At 42.0% G+C, this 25037-nt stretch overlaps 1 protein-coding gene and 1 long non-coding RNA gene across 2 annotated transcripts; one reads left to right on the forward strand and one right to left on the reverse strand.

The window, feature by feature from the left end:
* Positions 1–19256: 19256 nt before the first annotated feature.
* Positions 19257–19863, forward strand: LOC124688031 (uncharacterized protein At1g08160-like). The gene has a single exon (XM_047221747.1). The coding sequence runs from the start codon at positions 19257–19259 to the stop codon at positions 19833–19835; it is 579 nt and encodes a 192-aa protein (XP_047077703.1). The 3' UTR covers positions 19836–19863.
* Positions 19864–21571: 1708 nt separating this feature from the next.
* Positions 21572–22696, reverse strand: LOC124688032. The gene is made up of 2 exons (XR_006998408.1): positions 22578–22696; positions 21572–22216 (listed from the first exon to the last, which is right to left on the reverse strand). It is a non-coding gene; the product is annotated as an uncharacterized LOC124688032 (long non-coding RNA).
* Positions 22697–25037: the final 2341 nt, after the last annotated feature.

Raw genomic sequence — 25037 nt, forward strand, 5'->3', positions numbered from 1 at the left:
AGGCGGGGTTGCACTTGATGGTCTTGAGGCGTAGGTGTCCGAAGGCCACCCCGCATCAATGATCGAGACTCTTCTCCGATCAATAACTAATAGCGGGACCTGGAGATCCATAATAGCTCTCACATATTCAATGATGACTTCGTGATTGAAAGAACCATTTACATACGATACCGATTCCCTTTGTCACGCGATATTTTACTTATCCGAAGTTTGATCGTCGGTACCTCTATGCCTAGTTCAACCTCGTTACCGATAAGTACTCTTTACTCGTACCGTGTTATGTCGTCCCTTGGGAGCCAGTCACACGCTTGGAAGCTAGTTGGATGACATTCCACCGAGAGGGCCCATAGTATATCTATCCATCATTTGGATGTAGAAATCCCACTATTGATCCACGTGCTTCAACCTATACTTTTTGAACACTTAATGCCACCTTTATAACTACCCATTTACGAAGTAGTGTTTGATGTCATCAAACCATCCATCCGGTGTAGGTGATTAACATGATCTTATGGTCGAAGGATTAGGTTACTATGTATCTTAAAGCTTGAAGCAAAACGAACTTAATGACTTGATCATATGTTACGCTTACTATGGGTGTATGTCCATCACATCATTCACCAAATGATATGATCTTTTTATTAATAACATACAATGTTCATGATCAGGAAACCATGATCATCTATTAATCAACAAGCTAGTTTAACAAGAGGCTTACTAGGGACTCCTTTATGTTTACAAAATACACAAGTATTAATGTTTCCGGTTTATACAATTATAGCATGGGATGTAAACATTTATCATGAATACTAAGATATAAAAATAAACACTTTTATTATTGCATGTTGGGAATATCTCCAACATGTGACTCATTCATATATAAAATCCCAATGCATATAAAGAAAGTTAGACTTCATGATTACTTGTTGCATGCTTTATTGTGTACTAATGTGCTCTAAAGTGTTAAATATATTTAATTGTATGATCATACCATGGGACCCTGGCATCTTGTTGTCATATATTATTTCAAATAATGAGAAGGTGATAATCAAGAAGCATCGCTCCTCCAACATCATTGCTCCAACAATCAAGTAAGTAAGCCTAGCTATATGGCTATAAAGAAAGGGCTTTACGGGAGGCAACCCGAGATGCTTTTAAGTTTGGTTTTTCTTTTGCATTCTTGATGTTGCAAGACATTTTTTTTTACTCTCTGCTTTTTAAATAAAGTACCAAGTTTTTACCCATTTGGGTATTTAAAGTTGTGAAACAAATTAGGAGTTGTTGATTTCTGTGCTGCACTTTTTAGAGCACGATTTTTAATTTTTTTATTAACTCCTAAAATCTTGATAAATTCATAGTAGCTGCAAATTTTCATCCTATATATGGACAAAAACTGTCTAAAATTCCTGACATTTGTAAGTGGTGGAACAAATTCAGTTTTGCTGCTGCTAATTTTTTTGATAGATTCTGCCTATTAATGTTTGCATCATTATTTTGAGTTTCAAAATGATTTTTATTGAGTATTTTTATTTTATAAGAATTTTTAGAACTTTATGTGCTCTCTGGTACTAAAATGAATTATTTTATCTTTGAAGAAAATGGAAGCAACCATATTATTCTTGTACCACTAATGTCACCCCATAGAAAAGAATGGGAAGAAAAGTTTGTGTTGAAGTTTTTTCACAAAGAATAGAGGAACATTACGCCAAGATCTATAAAAGAATTGTGAAGAACATACGCTTGGGGATGCCCAAGGCACTCCGCATGACTCATTTTAAAACTCTCGGTTTGCACACTTCTAAACTTGGTTATTTGAGCAACGTAGAGCATCTTTTGTTTTATTTGTGTCTAATTTTGTTTTTAAATACATGATACCATCATATTAAGTACCTTACATACATATTAAAGAGCTACTTAAATAAACTCTCTTATCCTTCGATGAAATATGTTGCATGTTATGAAAAGAAAAAGAGGAATGCTTAAAATGCTGAAAGTTCAAGTTATGCATGGTATCACTAGTTTCAAATGCTTTACTGAATGGTGATTTGCTAAGTGCCTTATTTATTTTTGCTTCTTACTAGTATACATAGATTTTTAACATTAATTATCATTTTTTGATGATAAATTAATAGAGCTATGAACACTACTACATGTTTTTAAACCTCTTCCTAGCCAAAAGTGATGAATTCTCTCACACAAGATTAGACTTGTATCCAAATCAACTCAACCCCACTATCATCATACATACCTACATAGAACTTGCTATTCCAAGTATAATACGTGTGTTATGCCTCCAATTACTTCAAAATATCCTTTTTGTAATTTAAAGCTCATCTGAAGGTAGGGTATGGAAGGAATAACACAGCTATGTAATTTATGGGTTTGACAAATTATGAGTAATAAGATAGGTCGGAACCATGTTGACATGGGAAACACCTTTCAACATTGCACTTATCTTTTGAGTTGATAATAATGTTTTTCGGCTACTTGATAGTTGTCTCTTGCGAAATAAAGGGGTTATCAACATAAAGACTAGAGTATGCATATTTGTTAGAGAAGTGCATTGAGGAACTAACTGAATCCATGCATAATCATGGTGAACGTTTCAGCACGAGCATCCTCAATAGGAAGAGAGAAAAGAAAAACGAAAAATAAAGAAAAAAGAAAGAAAGAGAGAGTGAGTGAAAAAAGAAAGACAAAAAAAGATAGAGAGAAAAAGGTGACAGGGAGATTTCAGAGATGATGCTCACAAGACTATTGTTCATGCTGTCCCGGTATGAGTGGCCTATAAGTTGATACTCAAAATATCCTTAGGTCCTTTGTACAGGCGGCATGGAGGTACCCCTTTGTGTTATTGTTGGCTAAAACAATATGTGAAAGGTCTATGATAATCTAAACTTGAGTAGCACGAGGTATGACTTGTTAGTGGTCAAGGGAATAAGGCACTTACTTATAAGATGTCAAACACATGAATATGGGTATCTCTACAACAAAGAGATATGTGGAAGCCCTATCCTTATTTTTTCTGTTGACATGAATTACATAGCTCAAAATTTCACTTTATGCTCTCTTTTAACTTTTTTATTTTGTTGGATGACTAGCATATATATTCCCTACTTACTTTCTATTGTTCAAAGAGACAAGATAGTCAAAAGAATCAAAAGATAGGACAATGAGTCTTCCAAACAATTTCTATAGGATTATCAAAGCATGCTTTATGGTTCATAATACTTCTTTTTTATTTGCTTGCAGTGCCACTTATTATTATGCATGCTTTGTAGAATGTAAGAGATATCACTCTATAAGTTCATTTACTTATTGTTATTCTTTACTGACTGAACCTTGTAAGACTTTGCATGATCACATAGAAGAAATGCAATAAACTCCAAAGTTCATGTTAGTTTTATCACCTTATTCTCGAGGACGAGCATAGGTTAAGCTTGGGGATGTTGATACATGTAAAATGCATACATGAACTTTGCACTTTATTAATACATATTCCCACATATTTGCAACATTTATGATATTTTTTTCATGTTTTATATTGATTTATGGGGATTTACCAATGATCCACTTTATTTTGGTTATATCACTGCAGAACAGGAAAACCCTGTTTTGTGTATTTTTCACTTTCAGAGACCTATACGGAGTCAAATTGAGCTAGGATTTTGGGGACGTAATTTTTCCATCAAGAGAAGCAACTGGAGCACCTGGATCTCACGAGAGGGGCCTGGAGGCCCAAAATAGACCAGGTGGCTACCTAGTGTCTTTTCACCGTCGATCGTCCAAATCTCTTGATTCCTTCGCGAACCGACTTTCTTTTGCCTTTAAACCCCTATATATATGAGATCCAAATTTTTTCCGCCAGAGAGCGCCACAGAAACATGAAAACAAAGGCTGCAGTAGCGAGGATTGGATGGGGAAACTCTGCCGAAGATGCCGCCGGAGGGATCTCCACCTTCTCCAACGTCTTCCTCATCAATATTTTGTGTTTCCCCCTCCAATCTTTTTTTGCTGATGTAGCCTCTATTTTTTGTGTTTCTATGTTTCTGCGGTGCTCCCCTTGAGAAAATCCTTTGGAGGTCATATATATAGGTTTTTTGGTCAAACAGATTCCATAGGGGAAAGAATTAGGCAAAACAGGTGGTCGATGGCCAAAAGAGCTATGGTGGTGTGCCCTCCCATACTGTACGCGCCACCCATGCTCTTTTGGGCCTCAATCCCTCCCTCGTGAGATCCTAGTGCTTCAGATGCTTCTCGTTGTGAAATATTGTCGTTCCCGAAATCCTAGCTTAATTGGACTCAGTATAGGTCCTTGAAAGTGGAAAATACACAAAACAGGGTTTTCCTATTCTGGGGAGTTATAACCCAGATAAAGGGAATCATTGGTAAATCCCAATAAATCAATATAAAACATGGATATAACATCATATATGTTGCAAATATGTGGGAATATATGTCAATAAAGTACAAAGTTCATGTATGCATTTTACATGCATCAGTTCTACATTATAACCGCATTGTAGCAATGCGAATATTTTTGGCACTTGACTAAATAAGGTGGATCATAGGTTTAAACTACTTATTAGGGTGGGAGCTCCTGCCATTATTTGTTCGCTATGGCTATGTTGAATGTTGAAATGACAAGGTTTTTAATGATAAAATTATTCTCTCTTGCAGGTTATCTACCAGTGCACCGCTTTGCTCCATTTTTTATCACCTCTTCAGCGTGTGGAAAACTGAGACCTATTTATAGAGGTGTCTACACGGTTGTAGGACACGACGAGGGATATTTTTCCCAACATAGATGATAACATAATCTACGGATTGGTCTTCCATCATAGTAGGCGTTCACATAGAGTCCGTGATCACTTGTATTGCGCCTTGTGTTGACCTTTTGCATCATTGGCTGTGTGGTTGACTATACGACTATGTGCATCCTAGTTATGCAGAGGACGGATGTAATGATTAAACATTTTAAATAATAAAGCATCCTTATCAGAGAAAACTCACCACTTTCGTAGCTATGGAATGGCATGTTTATGTTGTTAACCCGCTATCCTTCGCAAAATTATGTTGCGAATCCACGATGGAGTTGTTGCTGCTTTCACTTCTTCGAGGCCACCATCGTACTTGGTTCCCGCTACCACTTGCTAGTTTGGGGAGATGAGGGAGAGGAGAGGGAGAGAGGGGAGAAACAAAAGGGGAGGATGATTCGTAGGGTTGGTCGGTGAGAATAGGGAGGTTTCTTTTTGGGTCAGCTTGCTGGCAATTAGCGAGCCGTTCCACCGATTTGGTGGAAGGAGTGTGATTTGCGTCTAATGAATATATTCCCTCTCAGTGAACCATTTCATTCCATTCCTCAGCCACAACAAACCACAAGAATTTGCCCTAGGTGTGGAACTGTTCTAGTCCATTCCACGTTGTTCCATTATCAAATACACCATAATACTGACCACATATCCAACAGTTGATGAAAACACACACCAAAAAAACTATTACCTACATCACTTTGGGATAAAAAAAAGGGCTCCAACATGTGATGTAAACAAAAAATAAGCCCCAAAAAGGGCGTATATCCGGACAAACCTAATTAACCAGAGCCAGTGAGCGCCTGTGGCTCGGCACCTTTGAGACGCCCGAGCTCGGTTATATGGATTGCGTGGCAAGCTCAACTTACCCAACGTGCAGAGCCGCAAGGAGGCGGAGTTCCTCGCCCTGCTATTCGACGTCACCGTGCGGGAGTAAGCAAAATCCGCTAGGTCGATGAGTTGGCCATGGCACGGTCCAGCGCCGCACACCCGGAGCTTGTGTAGGCGGAGATCGATCTCTATGCTGACTTGGCCAACAAGCGCGCTGCAGCAACCGTCGGAGCTTCTACCAGTCTTTCGACCATTATCAAGGTCGAGTCGTCGGACACAGAGATGGACTCCGACTTTTTAGGTCACTCGTGCATCAAGACGAAGAGGAAGATGGCGCTTTCAAGGGATCTGACTAGGTCGTGCCGGAGTGTCTTAGTAGTGGCTAAATAAAAATGATGAACTATCGTTGTCAAGTGTCGAACTATTTGTGTACCAAACTATCATATGGCAATGTTTAATGATGTGTCGGTTTCGAACTACGTTTGAATTGTGCCAAAGCTCAGAACTTTGTATGAAATCGAAATTTTGTGGGTGCCCTATTCTACATCATTTGGATTTGCACTAGTTCCCTGTTTTACATCAGCTGGAATTGATTTTTTTGGTGATATAAAAGCTGAAAAAAACACAAAAATGGATGTGTAAAACTTTTTTTTACTGATGTATTTGACATCACATGTTGGAGATGCTCTAGGTGAACCGGCATTAGCATGTCCTGGGTTCAAGCACCGATTCTTTCCCTGGCTCCATCTCTTGCGTGGTGCGTGCCTACCCAACGGTGGATTGAATGCATGGGGGCGCATTGAAGGGGTCCAGGTGGTGGAGGGAGACGCTTCAATGGCGATCCATCCGTCCATCACCCATTCACCCCCACACCATCTTTCTTCAACGTACCGTGTGTCGCCTCGCTGTGTAGGTCGATTAGGATATTGCATAATGCAGTGCGATGCAGCGAAGCAGCGCAGCTGTGCAGTGCATGCAGGTACCTGCGCGACGCGAAGCAATAACGCCGCGGCGACTCCGGCCGCCGGCACTCCGGCCAGCTCGACGAGCATCGGCTTCAAGCGTGTCGCGCGCGAGGTAGCATCGGCTGGCAGCACCACGTGGCGCGCAGCTACCTCTGACCGATACTTAGCTCATCGGGAGGACTTGGGGTCTTGAATAGATCTTGCTTGGGACAGGCGAAACTTCCCCGGCCTGCTGCAAGTTACTGTTGGTTGGCTGTGCGACGGTTGGGTCCGGTCAACCAACCCGATCTACCCTACTCCAAGACGCCACAACTTTCACAAGAGGAAAAATGTGGAAAATCGGTCGCTCCGGATGCATTCTATTCCTGGCGTTGCTACCGTTGTTTTCTCAAAGGACAAGTGTTGCTAGAGATCGAGGTCAGCTGCTCGCCTACCAGCAACGCACTAGCTATGCTAACCAGGGCGGAGTTGGAACGCAAACGGATGTCCAACGCAAACAGTACGCGTCGTTATAGCAAATCGAGTGAGCAACAAGGTTGAGCTAACCTCTAGCTGGCTATAGTTGATACAACAAAGTACAGTACGTACTACTCTAAAACCACAACGACCATATGCAACTTTGAATCACCCGAACCATACGCTCTTTAATGCCATTCAAGCTGTTGCCGTAAGACACCTTGGAACCAAATTATTAGGCGCCGCTGGTGTTGCTGGGGAAGTGTCACAGGCAAGCAAATCTCGCAAGGATGGGCAAATTTTGTACTCCTTCCGTTCATGTGTAATACTACATCCATTCATATGAGCAAGATGCACGCGTACGTATTTCAAGTGAACTTTGATCAAAGAAATTGAACAACAATATCTCAGTTATCTACATAACTGATATTGTTAGAACCGTATTGACAAATACTTCCTAATGATACTAATTATATATATATATATATATATATATATATATATATATATATATATATATATATATATATATATATATAGAGAAATCTTGATCAAAGATAAAATACGAAAAACGAGAACGCCTTGTTTATTGATGGAGCACTTTCTCTGTTGCAACCATTCCAAAAAAAAAGGGAGCACTAGGGGAAAAGGTACATTGCAGTTTTTAAATGATGTGCTTGAATAGTTCAGTATGTAATAATAATAATAATAATAATAATAATAATAATAATAATAATAATAATAATAATAATAATAATAATAATAATAATAATAACGGTCTTGCTAGTTCTCAGTCAAGTCCCACCCCATCCGATTGTATCGTGATTCATACATATGAGTTGCAAGCTAGATTGCAACTAAGTTTTTTCAGTTGTAACCGGGGTCGCAAATAAGATTTTTTCAGTTGCAAGCTGAATTGCAACAGATTTTTTTTTTAGATACAAATGGGTGCAACTAAGAAAAATGATTCGGATCATTAGATTTGCTTCGTGATTCGTGCTAGTCATAAGTTACGACATGGGTTGCAACTAAGATTTGATGATGTCATCTAAGTGAGAACTAAAATAATTCTCAATCGACTGGGAACTAGCCACACCCTAATAATAAACACATTTTTTTGGAACGAAGACAAATGGCTTCTTTTCATCATTTAAGAATAGTTTTATACAAGAATGGGGTCAAAAACCCGACACGAAAAACACAAGCCTACTCTCCAGACAATAAAATACCCTAAGTGTTTGGCCATTGTCGTCTTCCATAAGCACACATATTTTAGCATTCCTTTCGTTCCAAATTTCTCAAGATATGAGCATGACTGGCGATAGCATGGCTTTCCTTTGGTGTCTATTATGTTGAACTATCTCCATTTCGTCGAATATGTGCATGTGCATAGGATGCATATCTAAAATACGGGGATATTTTGAACTTTTATATTTACGAGCCAAAGTGATCGAGTTTGAACCCTAGTGTAAAAATTGACCTAAGTCAACACCTGGATTTGAAATTCAAATGTCGACATGACCTTTGAATAATTCAAAATGCAGGGGAAAATAATACTTAAAAACCTAAAACTTCTTGCAACCAAGTCTTGGCATTGTGTGATTATAATTTTAAAACATTTGAACACATATCTAAAATTTGGATTCAAAATTGAAGCTGGACTTAGTTAAACTTGAATTTGGATAATTTGAATCAAGACCTAAGTCATTGATTCGTCAAGTTCCACAACAATCTCAAACAACATCATATGCATCTCAAACACAAGATGAGATCATATCAAAATTTTAAAAATAATTAATAGAATTTAAATTTTAAATTTGAATTTATATAATTAGACCCAAATTCAAATACTCATAACAAATTGAATAAAAATCAGAAAAATATGAAGCAAGAATCAAAATCTTCACAAATTCATTCTTTGTCAATATAAAATATGTAGAAAGTCAATTACAAACTCAAACTTAATAAATGAAATTACAGAGAGAAAACCCTAATACGAACTACAAAAAAAATTAAAAACAAACCCCTAACTAGCCTAGCATATCTATACAACCACCTATCTCCTCTCTTGATCAACACTTCAACACCACTACAACCAACGACGAGCACCACTTGAGCTCCATAACCTGCACACATACACAACAAAACCATCTGGTTATGGTTAATTAGGAATGTTGGATTCACCAATGGTGAATCCATTTTATTTAGAATCCAAAGGAAACACTTCTAGGAAATCTTCCTGGAAGCAAAGCAAATATCTGGGGAGTTTTTGTTGTAAATGAAGGCAACTGAAACATATAATTCCATCCAAATCTTAGGCAACAACAATGATCACCACTAAATCATGCTCAACAATCTTTTAGGCAACATTAATTAGAATCAACAATAGCAATGGCAAACCACAAGGACATAATCAGTAGTCTATTAGTAGGGAACGGTAGTTCATAGAGGCAACACGGACAACATTTTAGGCAACATAACCATCTTTGAAACTCCACTCTCTTAGGGCAAAAAACAAAAGGTCTCCCAAACATTTAGATTGAATTCATAAATCTCACATAAAGTCTAAATGAATATGAATTGTTGATCAAAACATTTGAGAATATGAAATTCCTCATAAAATAGTATATTCTTAACTAGCATAATTAGGCTAGCAAGATCAACTCTAGCCCACAAATCAAGCCAAACATCCTTTTAAGCCACTGGAATTAAATACCACTTAACCATCATAAAATAAATATCATATATTACAAAAATCCACATGTCACTGTTCAAATTGAACATCATCGCAAAAAGACAGTTAAGGAACCGACATGCCTAAAATGGAAAATCACATGATACCAAAGTCTAGAGTCAATAGAGCACCGAATACATCTCTCGTGGCACCTCAAGCAAAAATAGAGAGGTGGTTTGGAATAGTAGATGCAACCATTCATCTAAGTGCATGGTCGTAGGTGCAGTAGCACATTCACCAGGCCAGCCTATAGATAGTCAGGACCTCACACCCATAGCTCACAACTCACATCTCAGTCTTAGACTAAAACCACACACTCACTAGTTAGAGAGAGATCTAAGAGAGGCAAGCAAGCAAGAGCTGGAGGAGGAGGAGGGAAGCATGCATCAAGCTAGAATAAGAGGGCTATAGTCTTTAGAGATTTATTCATAGATCCATAGTTACAAGAATAGGCAATAGAGTAGGAAGTTGATCGAGAGGATCAACAATTTGGGTTGTATCAGTAGGGCATTATCAAGAATGCCTCTGATTGTTGGGTGCAACCATAGCAGCTTGTGGTGACCCTGCATACCACTGCATGTTGTAGTATGCCAGTCGTTGATATAACATTCACGAAGTACCATTCCGCAAATATTACATCCCTCAGAGTAGTACAACAGAACATAGCAGGGTCCATAACTCATTCACATATTATTACAATTAACATACACATGTCGTCTTGGAGCTCCTCTTGGGTCCTAAGAGGAATACTCCTGGGTTCGAGGTGAACCCAACTTAACTTACAATACCAGAGTTTCATTAAACTAAACATTTATTTCATCGAGCAGCTAAATACTAAGAGTTCGGGCTGCTCGGTTACTACTATTACTGGATGTCTCTATGCTTGATCTTCTCCGGAAGCCTCCCGGATCCGTAGACTATGAGATAGTCTACGCCTTCAACACCTCCCGAGAGGTCGGGTTCTTCATAGCCGATGATCTCGGCTCCTTCATTGTTGTCGTAGTTCTCCTCCCGGACGATTCGGACAATCTAAGCATGGGATTTAAGAGTGGTATGAGTACGAGCGTACTCAACAAGTTCATTATAGATAAGAGGTGTTTAATGCACTAGCTACGATATTAGACCAGAAAGTCTAATACCAATGCAAGTTTTGATAAAAATTTCTTCAAGAGATTGCTTTTATTTCAAAGAGCTATGTCCGTTAGCCTTCACCGGTTTACTAGAACTTCATGGAGCTCCTTTCCGGCCGCGTTCGCAGTTCCTCAATCCCGGAACAGGGAGTGACGAGTCACGATTCTTTACACTCTGCAGAGGTGTGTTGCTTTACCCATAAGAGATCTTAACCTTGGTGCCAACCGGGCAGCTTTCCCGTCCACACTTCCTTTGGTGTGAGGCCCGGTATAAGGTCTAGCCAATCATGTTCCTCCACTACCTCGAACACCCACCCTTTGTTGCATGCCCCGACCCTGGGTCCACGCCGGTCCCATTATTCCCGTAATTTTAGGGTGGACCCCGACCACGACGACAGTGCTGGGCTCTACCATACACTCCTACGCCGGTAGCTGCAACCCATCATAGACCGCATTACCGTGGGGAATTAGAATGGGATCCCCACCCTCCGGTTGTTCCGCAAGACACAAGCTGCTACGGCAAGCAATGCTTTACCGTGGGGAATTAGAATGGGATCCCCACCCTCCGGTTGTTCCGCCAGATACAACTGCTACGGTAAGCGCATCCGTTGATGAACGAGAGGTGGAAACACTTTTGACTACTCCGTCCCACTCCGGATCTTATGGTTAACACGGGTATTACGGCACAAGAATCACTGGCGACATTTGTTGTTAATCCTAGATGGATATAAACCCGTGCAATGGAACCTCCACCATATCAACACAATCCATGGTTCCATTGCCCACCACATAGTCATATTCATAGTTATGAAAGTAGTGGTTTTGATTTTTATGCAATAGTGATAACCATAGTACTTTGCAATTAATTTGATAGAAATACTCAAATGACATGAGCAAGTGATGAACTTGCACGAACACCGCAAAGTTTTGCGGTTGGAAGGTGTGGACTGACCCTTGTCCTCTTATTCTGAAAAATAGCATCATTGTCCGATAAGGGCAATGGTTAAAGAAGCAATTATGCATGATTCCATTTTTAGGGTTTGTTCCCCCCTTCCGATGTCGTTATTATTTCATGTAAGAGGTTAATACTAAGAATAATTTGGAGATTCTTGATTTAAAGTAAAATACAACCTTGAAATGTTGTCAAGGTGTTTTTAAAGTCCAAATGCATTAATGGACTTATATTCATTATTGAAAATAATATGTGTGATTTAAAACATTATTTAAATCATCAAATTAAGACTTATTCTTCTTTGTTTTCAAAAATTCTCTTTCATATTTTATTTAGATAGAGAATTTTATGCTGATTAATTTTCATATTTTTACTTATTTTTTTAGAGCTTTATTTTATTTTCTAAAATTCTTGGAAATTCTCATTTAAATGGGTATTTTGGAAATGTCCAAAATACCCCTCGGGCCCACCTGTCAGGCGGCCGAGCTGGTTAGGTTGGACCAGCCCAGTGGGCTCGGTCCAACCGACCCAGTCGCTTCGTCGCCCCCCTCGCGTTCGAACCCTAATTCTCTTCTCGCTCTGGCGACGCGTGCGTCGCCGCTCCCTTCGCCGAATTGTTCCGGCCGACTCCGGCCATCGCCGCCGGCGAGATGCGGCGCATCTGATCCGCCGTTCGACGGCGCTTCAGATCCACCGCGCCGATCTGTGTTTCGCCGCTTCCTCGACGCGTCCCCATCGTCTTTGCTCGCCTCGTCGTGGTGTGCTTGCGGCGAGTTCGCCGCCGCCGATGCTCCCGATGCCGAGGCCGTGTGCCTCGGCGTGCTCGCGCTCGGAGCCTCCGCGCTTCGGCGACCGCCCGGCTTGGCCATGGCTTGGCGCTGCCGTGGCCGAGCGGTGCCGCCGTACCGCCATGGTGACGCCGTCGCGCTGCTCCAGGTTAGTACGCCTCCATCTTCTCCCTTTCTTCCTCCTCCTCTATGCCATGCTCTAGTTACAAGCCTGCCTCTCCTCATGGAGATGCTGGCACTGCCGTGCTGCTGTTGCTTCTGCGCCCCTGTGTGCCTTGTGCCAAGCCAGCCCTAGTGCTGTGCTAACTGCTGCTATGCGTATGCTGCTGCTGTGCAATTGCCATGGATTCTGGCTGCTGTGCTATGCTATTGTGCTCTGTAGCTTGCTGTTGCAACTCATGAACTCTTGCTCATGAGCATACTGTGATGCTTTGCTTTATTAATTTGTTACTGCTGCTGCTATCTTGCTCCTGACTCACCTGTGTGAGCAATTACTACTCCCTGGCTTGATCATGGTGCATGATCCTTGCCTTTGGCAAGTGCCAGTGCTCCTGGTGTGCTATCTCTGTGCTATAATTCATGATCATGCTCAATTGAGCATTGTTATTGACTTGGCAGCTCCATCCCTTGATGGAGTGCTTCTGGATACAATTATAATGCTCTATTCACTTATCTATGATGCAATTATTCAATTATATGGTTAATTTATTTATCTGGGCCATGTCATGATGCTATGCTAGACTGTGGTGACCTGTAGCAAGAGCTAGTGATGCTCTGATGATCAATTTATAATTTCTTGCTTGTGAGCAAATGTGTGCTCTTCACTGTGACTCACTGATGATCAATCAGTGATGTTTGTGCTTCATACAGTCTGAGCCTGGTGTGTACTGTTGTTAGCTTAAGTAACTGTTGTTGCTTGCAGTGATCTTCTGGATCATGTACAAGGTTCTGGTGCATTGGTTACTTGTGTAATTCATTTATCTCTGTTACCTTGCTTAATTAAGTAGATAAATGATGTGAACTGCCTTGCAGTGATGATCATATGGGTTGATTTATTAGAGTTAAAGGGATGCCAACTTCTGTTGGGTACCCTAGCTCCCTTTTGAACCCATCTGGGTGATGATAGATGTGCTGAGCTTATCTGTGGAATTCTGTGGTGTGGTTGAGGTAGCCCTGGCAGTAATTCATTGCTGTTAGGGTAGCTCCCACCTGTGTTGGCTTTCTTTGATGAATAGGTGCTCACTGGCTAATCACTTGGTGAGTTACACGTAGCTTTGATGTTGATAAACAAGATAGACACATGATAGTCTATCATGTCTGATGGCTTAGCTAGCTCTGGTTGTCAAGTGAGCCTGGTATCTGGCCAGGGTTTTTAATCCATGTTGGATTTCTCTGGTTGTGTCCCTGTGTAGACACAACCAATGTTCCCTGGATGATCTCTACTGGCTGTTCTCTATGTTTGCTTGAACCAAATGACTAGTTAGCCATAGGATGACACAAACATAGGGTATCTACCCCTTTGCTTATATGTGATTGGTGCATATGCTTATTTATGAACAAAACCATCTGGTTTGTCCATGATGTTTGGTATACCTCACTCCGGCTCCTAGGAATAGTGTGTTGGTGTAGAGGTTTTGCTTCTGGTGATTTGCTTGGCTTGCCCTGCTCCTCCTTGTGGCTTGTGATTCTTGATCTGGTTCAGTGGTGAGTTTGGACAGGTTGAACAGCACTGGCTGTTCTTCTTGTTCTAGTTGTTCTTGGTGTTCTTACCCTTTGGAGATTCTGCCGATGAGCTGCTAGGGTTTCTGGCTGTGAAAAGGTTTTATATGAACCCTTGTTGGCTCCTCTGGTCGACAGCTTGGCCTGGTCATCTTGGTGACTCTCCCCTGGTCTGTGTGTGTTGTGAGACATGCAGCTATCCCTGTGAGCTGCCTGTGTGCTTCACGGGTTGGGACCTGGTCCTTTGGCTTGACACCCCGGCAATGTTTGAGTTATCCTCTCAATTTGATCATATTTGCTAACCTGCCAAGTGGTTTTACCACTTGGCATAATCCCTATTTTCTTGTCTTTGTTGTCTTACTATGCAGGTTTAAGGAAATGATCAAGGAATTCAATCAATTGATGTCCAGGAAAATCATGAAGATTTTCTTTTCTAGTTTAGCCATTTTACAATATCTTTGTAATTTTTATTTTCATTTTTTTTTCTATTTATCCAATTCTTGTAATGTGTTGTAATATTTTATATTTCAATTCTGGATATTGTAAAGACAATGTATCTTGTGTGATTATTAATAAAGCTCAAAGTTTCCCTAATGAGCTTTACTAAATAAATGTAATGTTTATATTCTTTGATTATTAATATTTGTTTAATGAATTACCTCAATTTTGAATTATGAGATATTCATATGATGTTTAAATTTGAAATTCAAAAGTTCTTGTGTTTGAATTCAATCTTGCAACTTAAGTTGTAATGCAATACTCTCCTCTTTTCTCAAAACCCTAATTTAATTAGGTGAGTTGCAAGTTTGTCGCACTCTCGAAACCCTAACCCTGTAAGGTGTCGAGAGAGAAACTTGTCCCCCTTCGATGCGATTTTTGTTTAAAAGCGCGAAATTTCCCCGAATTTACTATGCAATGCACATCCCTTTCTAAAATCTACCCCTCGATCGTCTCTAAACCTGGGACATTACAGCCTTTCCCCCTTAAAGAAAACTTCGTCCCGAAGTTGTGGTTGTAATACCCGAACAGTTCGGGGTATGTTTTCCTCGGGTCTTCCTCTTTTTCCCGGGTGGCTTCCCTCTCGGGGTGATGCTTCCATTGTATCTTGCAATACTTGATCGCCTTATTTCCGAGTTGTTTCCAGCTTTCCTCGAGAATCTTGGCTGGCTTCTCGATGTATGTCAAGTCTGGTTGTAACTCGAGCTCATCATGTGATATTGGTTCATCTGGGGTCTTCAAACACTTTCTGAGTTGTGACACATGGAACACATTGTGAACTTGTGCTAGCCTTCCCGGTAGATCCAATTCAAAAGCTAAACCACGGTTCTGACTTAGTATCATGAAAGGTCCTATATATCTAGGGCCGAGCTTTCCTTTTACTCCAAACCTCTGGAGTCCTTTCATCGGGCTTACCTTAAGATAAACCATGTCTCCAACTTGTGGTTCCCATGTTCTCCTCTTTTGATCGGCATAACTCTTTTGCCGACTTTGGGCTATCTTGAGTCTGTCTCTGATAATGTCAATGATTTGTTGTTTTTCCTTGACATAATCAGGGTTAAACTCTTTGCTTGCTCCGGCTTCATACCAACATATCGGTGACCTACACTTTCTTCCATACAGAGCTTCAAATGGTGCCATCTTGATGCTGCTTTGATAGCTATTATTGTATGAAAACTCTGCTAGTGGTAAGTGTTCTTCCCATGATCCTCCGAAGTCTAGGGCACAAGCCCTAAGCATATCCTCTAGGATTTGATTGGTTCTCTCCGTTTGTCCACACTGTCCGGGGATGATAAGCGGTACTATAGTCCAACTTGGATCCTAAAGCTTCGTGAAGTTGCTTCCGGAATGTCGATGTGAACACGGATCCTCGATCCGATACGATCTTCTTAGGTACTCCATGCTTACTCACGATCTCTTTGATGTAAAGATCGATGAGTTTCTCTCCTTTATCCTGCTGGTTTACCGCTAAGAAGTGGGCGCTCTTCGTCAACCGGTCCACGATTACCCATATCATGTCCTTCTTTTTATTAGTCATGGGTAGTCCGGTGATGAAATCCATCCCTATTTCTTCCCATTTCCACTCTGGAATAGGTAAAGGTTGTAACTTCCCTGCTGGACTCTGGTGTTCAGCCTTCACTCTCTGGCAGGTATGGCATTCTGCCACATATTGTGCTATCTCCCTCTTCATGTTATTCCACCAGAATAGTTCTTTTAAGTCCATGTACATCTTTGTACTTCCCGGATGTATGGAATATGGTGTTTGATGAGCTTCCCGGAGTATTACTTCCTTAATTTCAGCAATATCCGGAACGCAAATTCTTTTCTGGAACCATAAGGATCCAGATTCTCCGCGATGAAATTCTGATGGTCTTCCTTCATCTATTCTTCTCATCTCCTCCACGATGAATGGATCGTCCAGCTGACCCATCATTATCTCATTCTTCAGGTTGACATTCAACTCGTCGGCTACTTGCAACGCCGATAATCCTTCATGGGCTTCCCTCTCCCAAAGTTGTATTTGGGCTTGACTTATTTCCTTCCTCAACTCCGGTGATATTTCTTGTTCCACTCCTCCGGTACTCTTCCTACTCAGGGCATCTCGCTACAACATTAGCTTTCCCCGGTGTGTAATTGATTGTCGAGTCATAATCCTTGATCAATTCTAGCCATCTTTTCTGTCTCATGTTGAGTTCCTTCTGAGTGAAGAAATATTTGAGGCCCTTTTATGGTCTGTATAGAGCTCACACTTAGCTCCATAGAGAAAATGTCTCCATGTTTTGAGTGCAAATACGATAGCTGCTAATTCCAAGTCATGTGTTGGATAATTCACTTCATGAGGTCTGAGTTGCCTCGATCCATAAGATATCACTTTCCGATCTTGCATGAGTACGCAACCTAATCCATGTTTGGATGCGTCACAGTACACGGTGTAATCCTTGCCAACTTCCGGAACTGCTAACACCGGTCTCTGTGGTGAGTTTCTCTTTTAGAGTTTGAAAACTCTTCTCACACTCCTCCAACCACACGAATGGTGTGTTCTTCCTTAACTGACTTCGTCATTGGTCCCGCTATTTTGGAGAATCCTTCAATGAACCTCCGGTAATATCCTGCCATTTCGAGAAATCCTCGGATTTCCTTGACAGTCTTAGGTGCTTCCCATTCTAGAACTGCTGCTACCTTACTCGGGTTGACAGCGATTCCATCTTTGCTAATGACATATATCCTTGGCTTACATTTCTGTTACAGAATACAGTTTTGATATCCAGCTAACACATTTCATATGTAGCATCGATAGAATAATCCGTACAGATTTAAATAATCGCTACGGAAGATCCTTTCTTGGTTCTTGGGGGAGTGCATATTTCCTGCTCTTAGCAGGAGCGAGCGTCGCTTGGCGTACATGCACATCTTCTTGGGCCGCACAGAATACAACCCAGGAACATGTATATATTTTTTATTTTTTCCTTTTTCTTTTTTCCTTTCTATTGAGATTTTAATAAATGTCTAAATTTTAGAAATGTTCAAATATATTCGAGTATAAAAATATTTAGTTCTAAAAAAATCAAACTTAAAAAATATTTAAATATGTTCAAATTTGAAAATATTCAAATAAAAAAATCAAACTTGAAAAGGTTCAGATTGAAATATAGATTAAACAGTTTTCAAATTTATAGAAAAATTTCAAACTTAAAAAGTCCAAATTTGAAAAAGTTTGATATTTTAACAAAATCATAAAAACCGGCAAAGCCAGAAAAGTGGAAGGAAAAAACCTTTCGGTTTATATTACTTACCGGTAATTTTGATGTATCTAAAGTTAAAATATACCTTGATACATTTATATTCGTGACAGATAATACGGATTAGAGGGAGTACGAAGAAAAGAAAAACAAAAAACCCGTGAGAAACAGCAAAACCCGATGAACCAGCAAAAGAACGAAGAATACCTCGCTAATTAATGGGCTGGCCCAACCAGTCCGACTGTTTCAGGCGGGAGCGAATCGCACTGAGCGGCAAATACGGTTTGCCTCATTCTTGGGCGAGACTTGCGCCAGTAACGGGCTTTGAGTTGAGGCAGGCCGACGAAGCACAGAACGAAAAGAGGCATGCTCAAAAAGAAAATAACGAAAATTGAGAGGCGTAATTTATTAAATTTTTTTTTGGTCAAATTGATTATTATTTCGTTTGTTCTGATGGAGCGCGAGCGGTTTTACTTTGCCCTCGCTGCAAAATTTAGCTTTGGCATTCACTCACTGTAAAGAAGGTTAGCTTTGGAATTTAGAGATGGACAATCAGGAAGGATCGAGCTTTCCTCCGGAATCGTCCTCCACATTCTTGGTTCTTCTCTATACCCGCATCTTATATCCAAAAGTAAAAGTTGCATATGTGAGTGCACGCACCATCGGTGGGCTGTCCATATGCTTTTCCTCCCTTGGCGCGCATCGGTTCCTAGTACGACACGAAGGAGTGAGGCGGAACCCAGAAGGATTCCAAAACCAAAGAATCATCCAAAGCGCCCAAATTGACCACTGGAAGTGACTGAACTCGTTAACATTGCAAGGAACCTCGTTGCACCACGGGCCACGGCTGCCGGCTGTCGCGTCGCAGCACGCACGCGCACGTACCAAAACCGCCGGCTACTCCAGCCACAGCCTGTGCCATCCCGTAGAAACATCCTCCCGCTACTCAAAGCATCGCTCTGATCACCACTGAAGCAAAAGCCTCACTATATAGGGGGGAGCTTAACCCGTTTCCGACAAGCCAATAAGAACTCGTCGACCGAGAGACATCGATAGCTAATACTACATTCTTGCAGCGACCAAGCAAGCTAGCTCGCCGGCGCCGGGGCTTGATCGAAATGGCGCGGGGGCCCATGAGCGCCACGCGGCGCACGCGCCCGACCACGGCGCAGTGCTTCGCGGCGACACTGTTCGCGCTGCTCGTCGTCGCCGCCATCGTCGTCATCATCTGGCTGGCGCTCCGGCCCGGGAAGCTCCACCTCTCCGTCGACCACGCCACGGTGCGCGGCTTCAACTTCACGGCGGGGGACAGCGGCCTCGCCGGCACCTTCCTCCTCGCCCTCCGCGCCTACAACCCCAACAAGCGCTCCGTCGTCTACCGATCCCTCGACGTCGGGGTATGGTTCGGCGACACGTACCTCGGCGGCGCCGAGGTGCCGGGGTTCCGCCAGCCGCCGCGCAACGAGACGAGGATCGACGTCGCCGCGCCGGCCGTGCGGGACGCGCTGCCGCGGGAGGTGGAGCGGGCGATCAAGCGGGACCGGTCCGGCGGGAAGCTGCCGCTCGACGTGCACGTCCGGAGCAAGGTGTCGTTCAGGTACGGCATCGTCAGGACGCGGCGCTACAAGATGCGCGCGAGCTGCCCGCTCGTGCCCGTCGACTTCGCCTCCCCGACCTCCTTCGATCGGGTCTACTGCCACGTGCATTTCTGAGTGCATGCTGCTCCTCATGCATATTGCACAGCGTGTGCTTGCTTGTGTCGTGTTTGGTTTGATTTCAGGATTAATTCCTTCTGCGCGCGTGTTTGGATTGGCTTTATATTGTTCTTCTTCTTCATTTCTGGTTTGTTATTCTTTGATGTGGATACAATTCCGGTAAATTTGATATATAATTCTCCGTAAATGTTTTTCCTACAAGTTGACGGTATTTTGTTTTTTTATACAAAATCAACAATCTATTAATAATCATTAAAAAAGTGCAGTACTGTACAAAATATCGTAAAGTATTAATAACAATTACAGCTGCAGCAGGTGACTTCTATGCGCTGAAGTGTTGAGCCGACAATGACCCATTTTCATAGCAATAACCAAAATAACGTTGTTAAGAGGCAAATAAAGGGAGCAGACGGCTTCTATGCACTATCAGAAAACTAGGCTATGATGATTCCTGCGTCTTCGCCCCACGGGAACGTTCTAGGGCAGATAACGGCGTCACCTTTTTCATTTCTGGGTTGTTATTATTCTTTGATGTAGATACAATTTCGGTAAATTTGGTACTGTATATAATTCTCCGTAAATGTTTTTTCTACAAGTTGACGGATTTTTGTTTTTGTTTTTGAAAAACAAAATCCACCGATTTGTTAATAATCATCAAAAGCACTAGTGCAAAATATCCTACACTAATAAAAATTATAAATCGATCCTCCAGCATGCGACTTCTATGCAGTGAAGTGTTGAGCGGGTAGTGACCCATTTTCATTGTAATAACCAAAATAACATTGTTAAGGGGCAAACAGAGAGAACAGTCAACTTCTATGCACCATCAGAAAACTAGGCTATGCTGATTGGGCGTCTTCGCTCCACAGAAATGTTCCAGGGCGTCAAACCCGACGTGACTCAGCCCCTAGGGCAGATAACATTGCCGGTCACGCTTGGGACGGCAACAAACTTTCCGCACTGAGTGTGTCGCCATTGACATGGCTGATATCCATCTGGCCTACAATGGTATCCTAGGGTGTCCGGCGTTTCAAAGTTCATGGCGGCTACAATGACTTGAAGATGTTAGGATGATGGGGGTCATCACCATCAAGGCTGATAGGAAAGATGTTTTCTGTGTTGAGCTGATGTTCAGGGTAGCTATGGTGGCTACCCATGAGAACACCAATGAGCCGAGCTCCTCAGCTCCGCCCCGCCAAAGAAGAAGGTCGTGACGGATAATAGCAAGCTAATGGAGCAGGTACCAATGTGTGACGACGGGAGCCTCCTGACCACCTTCAGTGCTAGCCTTTCCGCTAAATAGGATCTCGCACCCATCACCTTCCTCGGGGAAAACTCTGACGTGTTGGCCTGGAAACCATCAGGTTGTCCTGGGTCTCTAGGGAGGTGATTGAGCACCACTTTGCTGTGTGCCCTGGCGCCCACTCTGTAAAGCAGAAGGTCCATCGCCAAGTGCAAGATGGGCAAGTTTTCATGTTTCACGGAGGTAAAAATAATGTTCCAGAGTACAAGCCCAAAGAAACACCAACTTTCTAGACCCAGTGGAGAGAAGATCAAAATTGATACCAATAAAGCATATTAAACCATCAATTGGTTTTTTATAAAGAAACCGAGGCACTGTTATCATGCCGCGTACATTCTCTCATCAACCGCTGGAATCGAACTATCCTATAACACAATCATTTTTCTGCGACCAAAAATGTCACACAAACAGATGCAGACTATAGGCCTCGGGTTCAGGCAGATGACCATGTTCTCATGGCGTAATAGCTTCAGGCGCCATGAGGAGGTGTGGATAATAACTTGCAAGACATACCATCAACAGCAACTACACTGAGTCAAGGGTCAGTCGGCAAACTTGGAGAACGGAACGACTGGAAGTAACACTGATGATTTCAGAGAAAAACAGCATATGACCTACTCATTGCAGCTAATCAGACTAAAATCTACACATGGAAGTGCAGAATGGATACTCAAAATGCATCAGAAACATGCTGAAGTTACTACTTATTGCAATTATCCAAACCTAGGATCATCTTCGTTGAAACAAGTTCATTGACTGAAGGTATCCGAGCCGGAGCAAAACAGCAAAGCCTTCCCAGGAAGCTATCAGCGACATGTTGTTACTGCAAACCCCATGGACAGAGGCGCTACTGAAGTTGCTCCGTATCAGCTGCGGTGGCATAGACAGGGTGGAGAGTGTGGCCAGCTGCAGGTTCCACATGAATCCATTTCCTACCAGTCAGCTTATTCCGCTCGAACCTCACGTGGCCCTCCTTCAGGGAGAAGAGAGTGTGGTCCTTCCCCATTCCAACATAGTTCCCAGGATGGAAGCGGGTACCTCTTTGGCGAACGATGATGTTTCCTGGTTCTACTTTCTGCCAAATTAAAACAACTGTAAGTGTTGGAGAGCAGATGATATCTTTTTTTCTTTAATAATTACGAGATGAGGACGTCGTTCACTAACGTAAGACCTTTTAGATAGTTCAAAGCAGACTAGATACGGACAAAAATGGGTGAACCTACACACTAAAAAGCGTCTAGATACATGCATTTACGGAAAAAAAAAGCTAAATGGTCTTACATAAGTGAACGGAGAGAGTATATCATTAGAGAAGATACTAAAAATTCAAACTCTTAGCTACGTTAACATGATGTAGGAAATTGTTCATGTAATCTAGTTCAACACTAAGGACAAAAGGAAACATAAAAACCCCAAGGAGCATCTGAAGATGATACCTCTCCACCAAATTTCTTAACACCCAAATACTTTGGGTTAGAGTCACGGCCATTTTTTGTTGATCCAGCAGTCTTTTTGGTGGCCCAACGCCTAAAAACCAAGCTCAGTCCTCCAGATGCCTCTGAAATTATGTGCATATAATAAATTAAAGCCACTTGTAAAAAAAAGCAAAAATATCCAAGTTCAAACTTGATGTCACAAACTGCAAAGCCTAAATCATCACCTGCTGCGCTAGTGTATGCCGGAACACTTGAGATCAGTTCTTTGACATTTACTCGCCTGAATACTGATGAGAGAGCCATCTTGCTTGCCCAAATTTACCTGTCACTCTAAGGATTCTCTCAATACAGACACTAATACTGTACTGTAGGTAAAAAAAAATTAGGCTTATGCATCAGATCATGTCCTTTTCAGCTTTCCTTGTTTTCGTTGCATTACTTTTACTAAGCCGAAGTGTGAACCTACAAGTGTCCACAAGCCCTCAACTCACCTCAGTTGTGATATGCTAGCTAGTCCTTCGGAGCTCTCCTGTTAACGTTTCTGCAATTTTGTGAGAATTTTGGTTTCACAGAGAACTAGATGTGGCATTAAAGTGCAAAAGCATAAATGGTTTAGAACAAAATAGAGAGAACATGCGCTGGATCAGGAATTTATAAGGAGACATAAGACCTTCCTTATTGGTGATAAATACAACTGTACAAGTAACACGTTGCAGACCCTCTCAAAGGGTACATTTGGCTCCCAGCCAATGCTGGACCTACCAAATAATGGTGCGCCTGAGTCTCTACGGCTGCTGTTTGATTGGCCCCAAAAAGTTGGCTAGCCCAGCCCAGCATACACGCTACTGTGATTTTTTTTGCCAAACATGGGCGAACTGAGGGCAGAGGAATCCTCCACCAAAATTTTGTCCACGCCAGGAGTTAGATAGCGCAAGTGGAGGCGTAAACCAAACGTACCCAAAATATAGGTAGTATTTTCCCAAGATATCTAAACCACAAGCAGAATAAAGCTTCAAACCTGATGGAAAGTAGAGCTTAGCTGGATGCAACATCAGGAACTAGTAGGAATACTGCATCGAATCAAGAAACTGTGGGTAGCTCTCTGGCTTGAGTTGACTTGAATGGACCAGTAACTAATATATTTCAAATTTGCTCAAAAGATAGTGTTAAATCTGTTATTAATAACTCAACAAATATTTTATTATTAAATTCTCATTTTCCTTCATTTCATCAGCATTGCTCAATGAACCCAACCCCACTGCATATATGGTAATGTATCCAGTGTATTATGTTGCACAACTCTCACTTGTGATTAATACCAGGTAGCCCTGGGCATATTATAGCACGTTACATTTAGATCTGTGTAAATTTGGGTTAGCAAAAGATGAGCATATCTCGGTTCTTGGAGGAACACTAAGATGTCCAGATATCCAAAAGCAATACTACTAACGTAATGAGAAATGACGTTATTCTATGATACCACAACGAACAAGAAGATATGAAGGTTTTGTTAATGTAAACCTCGATTGTCCTGAATCTGTCACGTTTAGGATTTACCTTATCTCTGAAATAATGTCAAGCTTAAAGCGTGCTTGTTCACGTTGAGGCGTTGTCCTGGTCGTAGGATAGTTTCAGTCTTCCTAATTTTCAGCTAAGTAACCTGCAGAAGACTTGGCCAAGATCACGTTCCATGGGATGGCACAGAAAGAACGGATCATGGGCAAAATTATGGCACGGTTGGTTGTTCTGTTGAATAAAAGGAAAAAACCGAAAAGGTGCAAGTCAGAGCTCGTCACAAAAACTCTGAGAGCGGTTCATTTTCTCTCAGTTTCGTCAAACACTGTAGTTTCAGAGGGTCGTTTGCAAATTCCACATTAACAAACCAGCGTGATCGCGTTGTGTATGCAGGCTTGTGATCTGACAGGTTTCTCCCAGGTAGATTCACAACGAAAGAAAAAGAAAACTTGGGCGTAACAAGATTGGCGTTTCACCGAGAAAACCAATATATTCGGCCTTCACCGCCAGTCCTGGCTGGCTGCTTGGCATTTCACCGAACATGTTGTGCTCAGCTAATCCAGAGCAGGCCCAATGTCACAGCCGAACCACCTTCAACACGCAGTACAAAGAATCATGCGTAAAAAGCACCATTCGTATATGACCTAATGCATCAAAATTTCCTAACCGCCGTTCTTTGATCGAACCGGGAACGCCCCAAGAAGCGTTCACACTTCGGTCCGAGGTGCTACGGCCGGCAAACAAAAGGGGAGAAAGAGAGTGGGGGAGGGAGGGAGAGAGAGAGCGCTCACCTCTCGGAACCAACACCGCTGACGCTGCACGTCCTCGCCGCCGCCGCCGTCGCTGCAGCCTCGAACCAGCAATGGGGACTGGACTAGGAGCAACCAGAAGAACAGGGTCGGGAGCTCGCTCCTCCGTGCTTATGGGCCAGGACTGGCCGGCCTA

The sequence above is a fragment of the Lolium rigidum genome, chromosome 2 (genome assembly GCF_022539505.1).
Source record: "Lolium rigidum isolate FL_2022 chromosome 2, APGP_CSIRO_Lrig_0.1, whole genome shotgun sequence".
In the NCBI taxonomy this organism is placed as follows: domain Eukaryota; kingdom Viridiplantae; phylum Streptophyta; class Magnoliopsida; order Poales; family Poaceae; genus Lolium; species Lolium rigidum.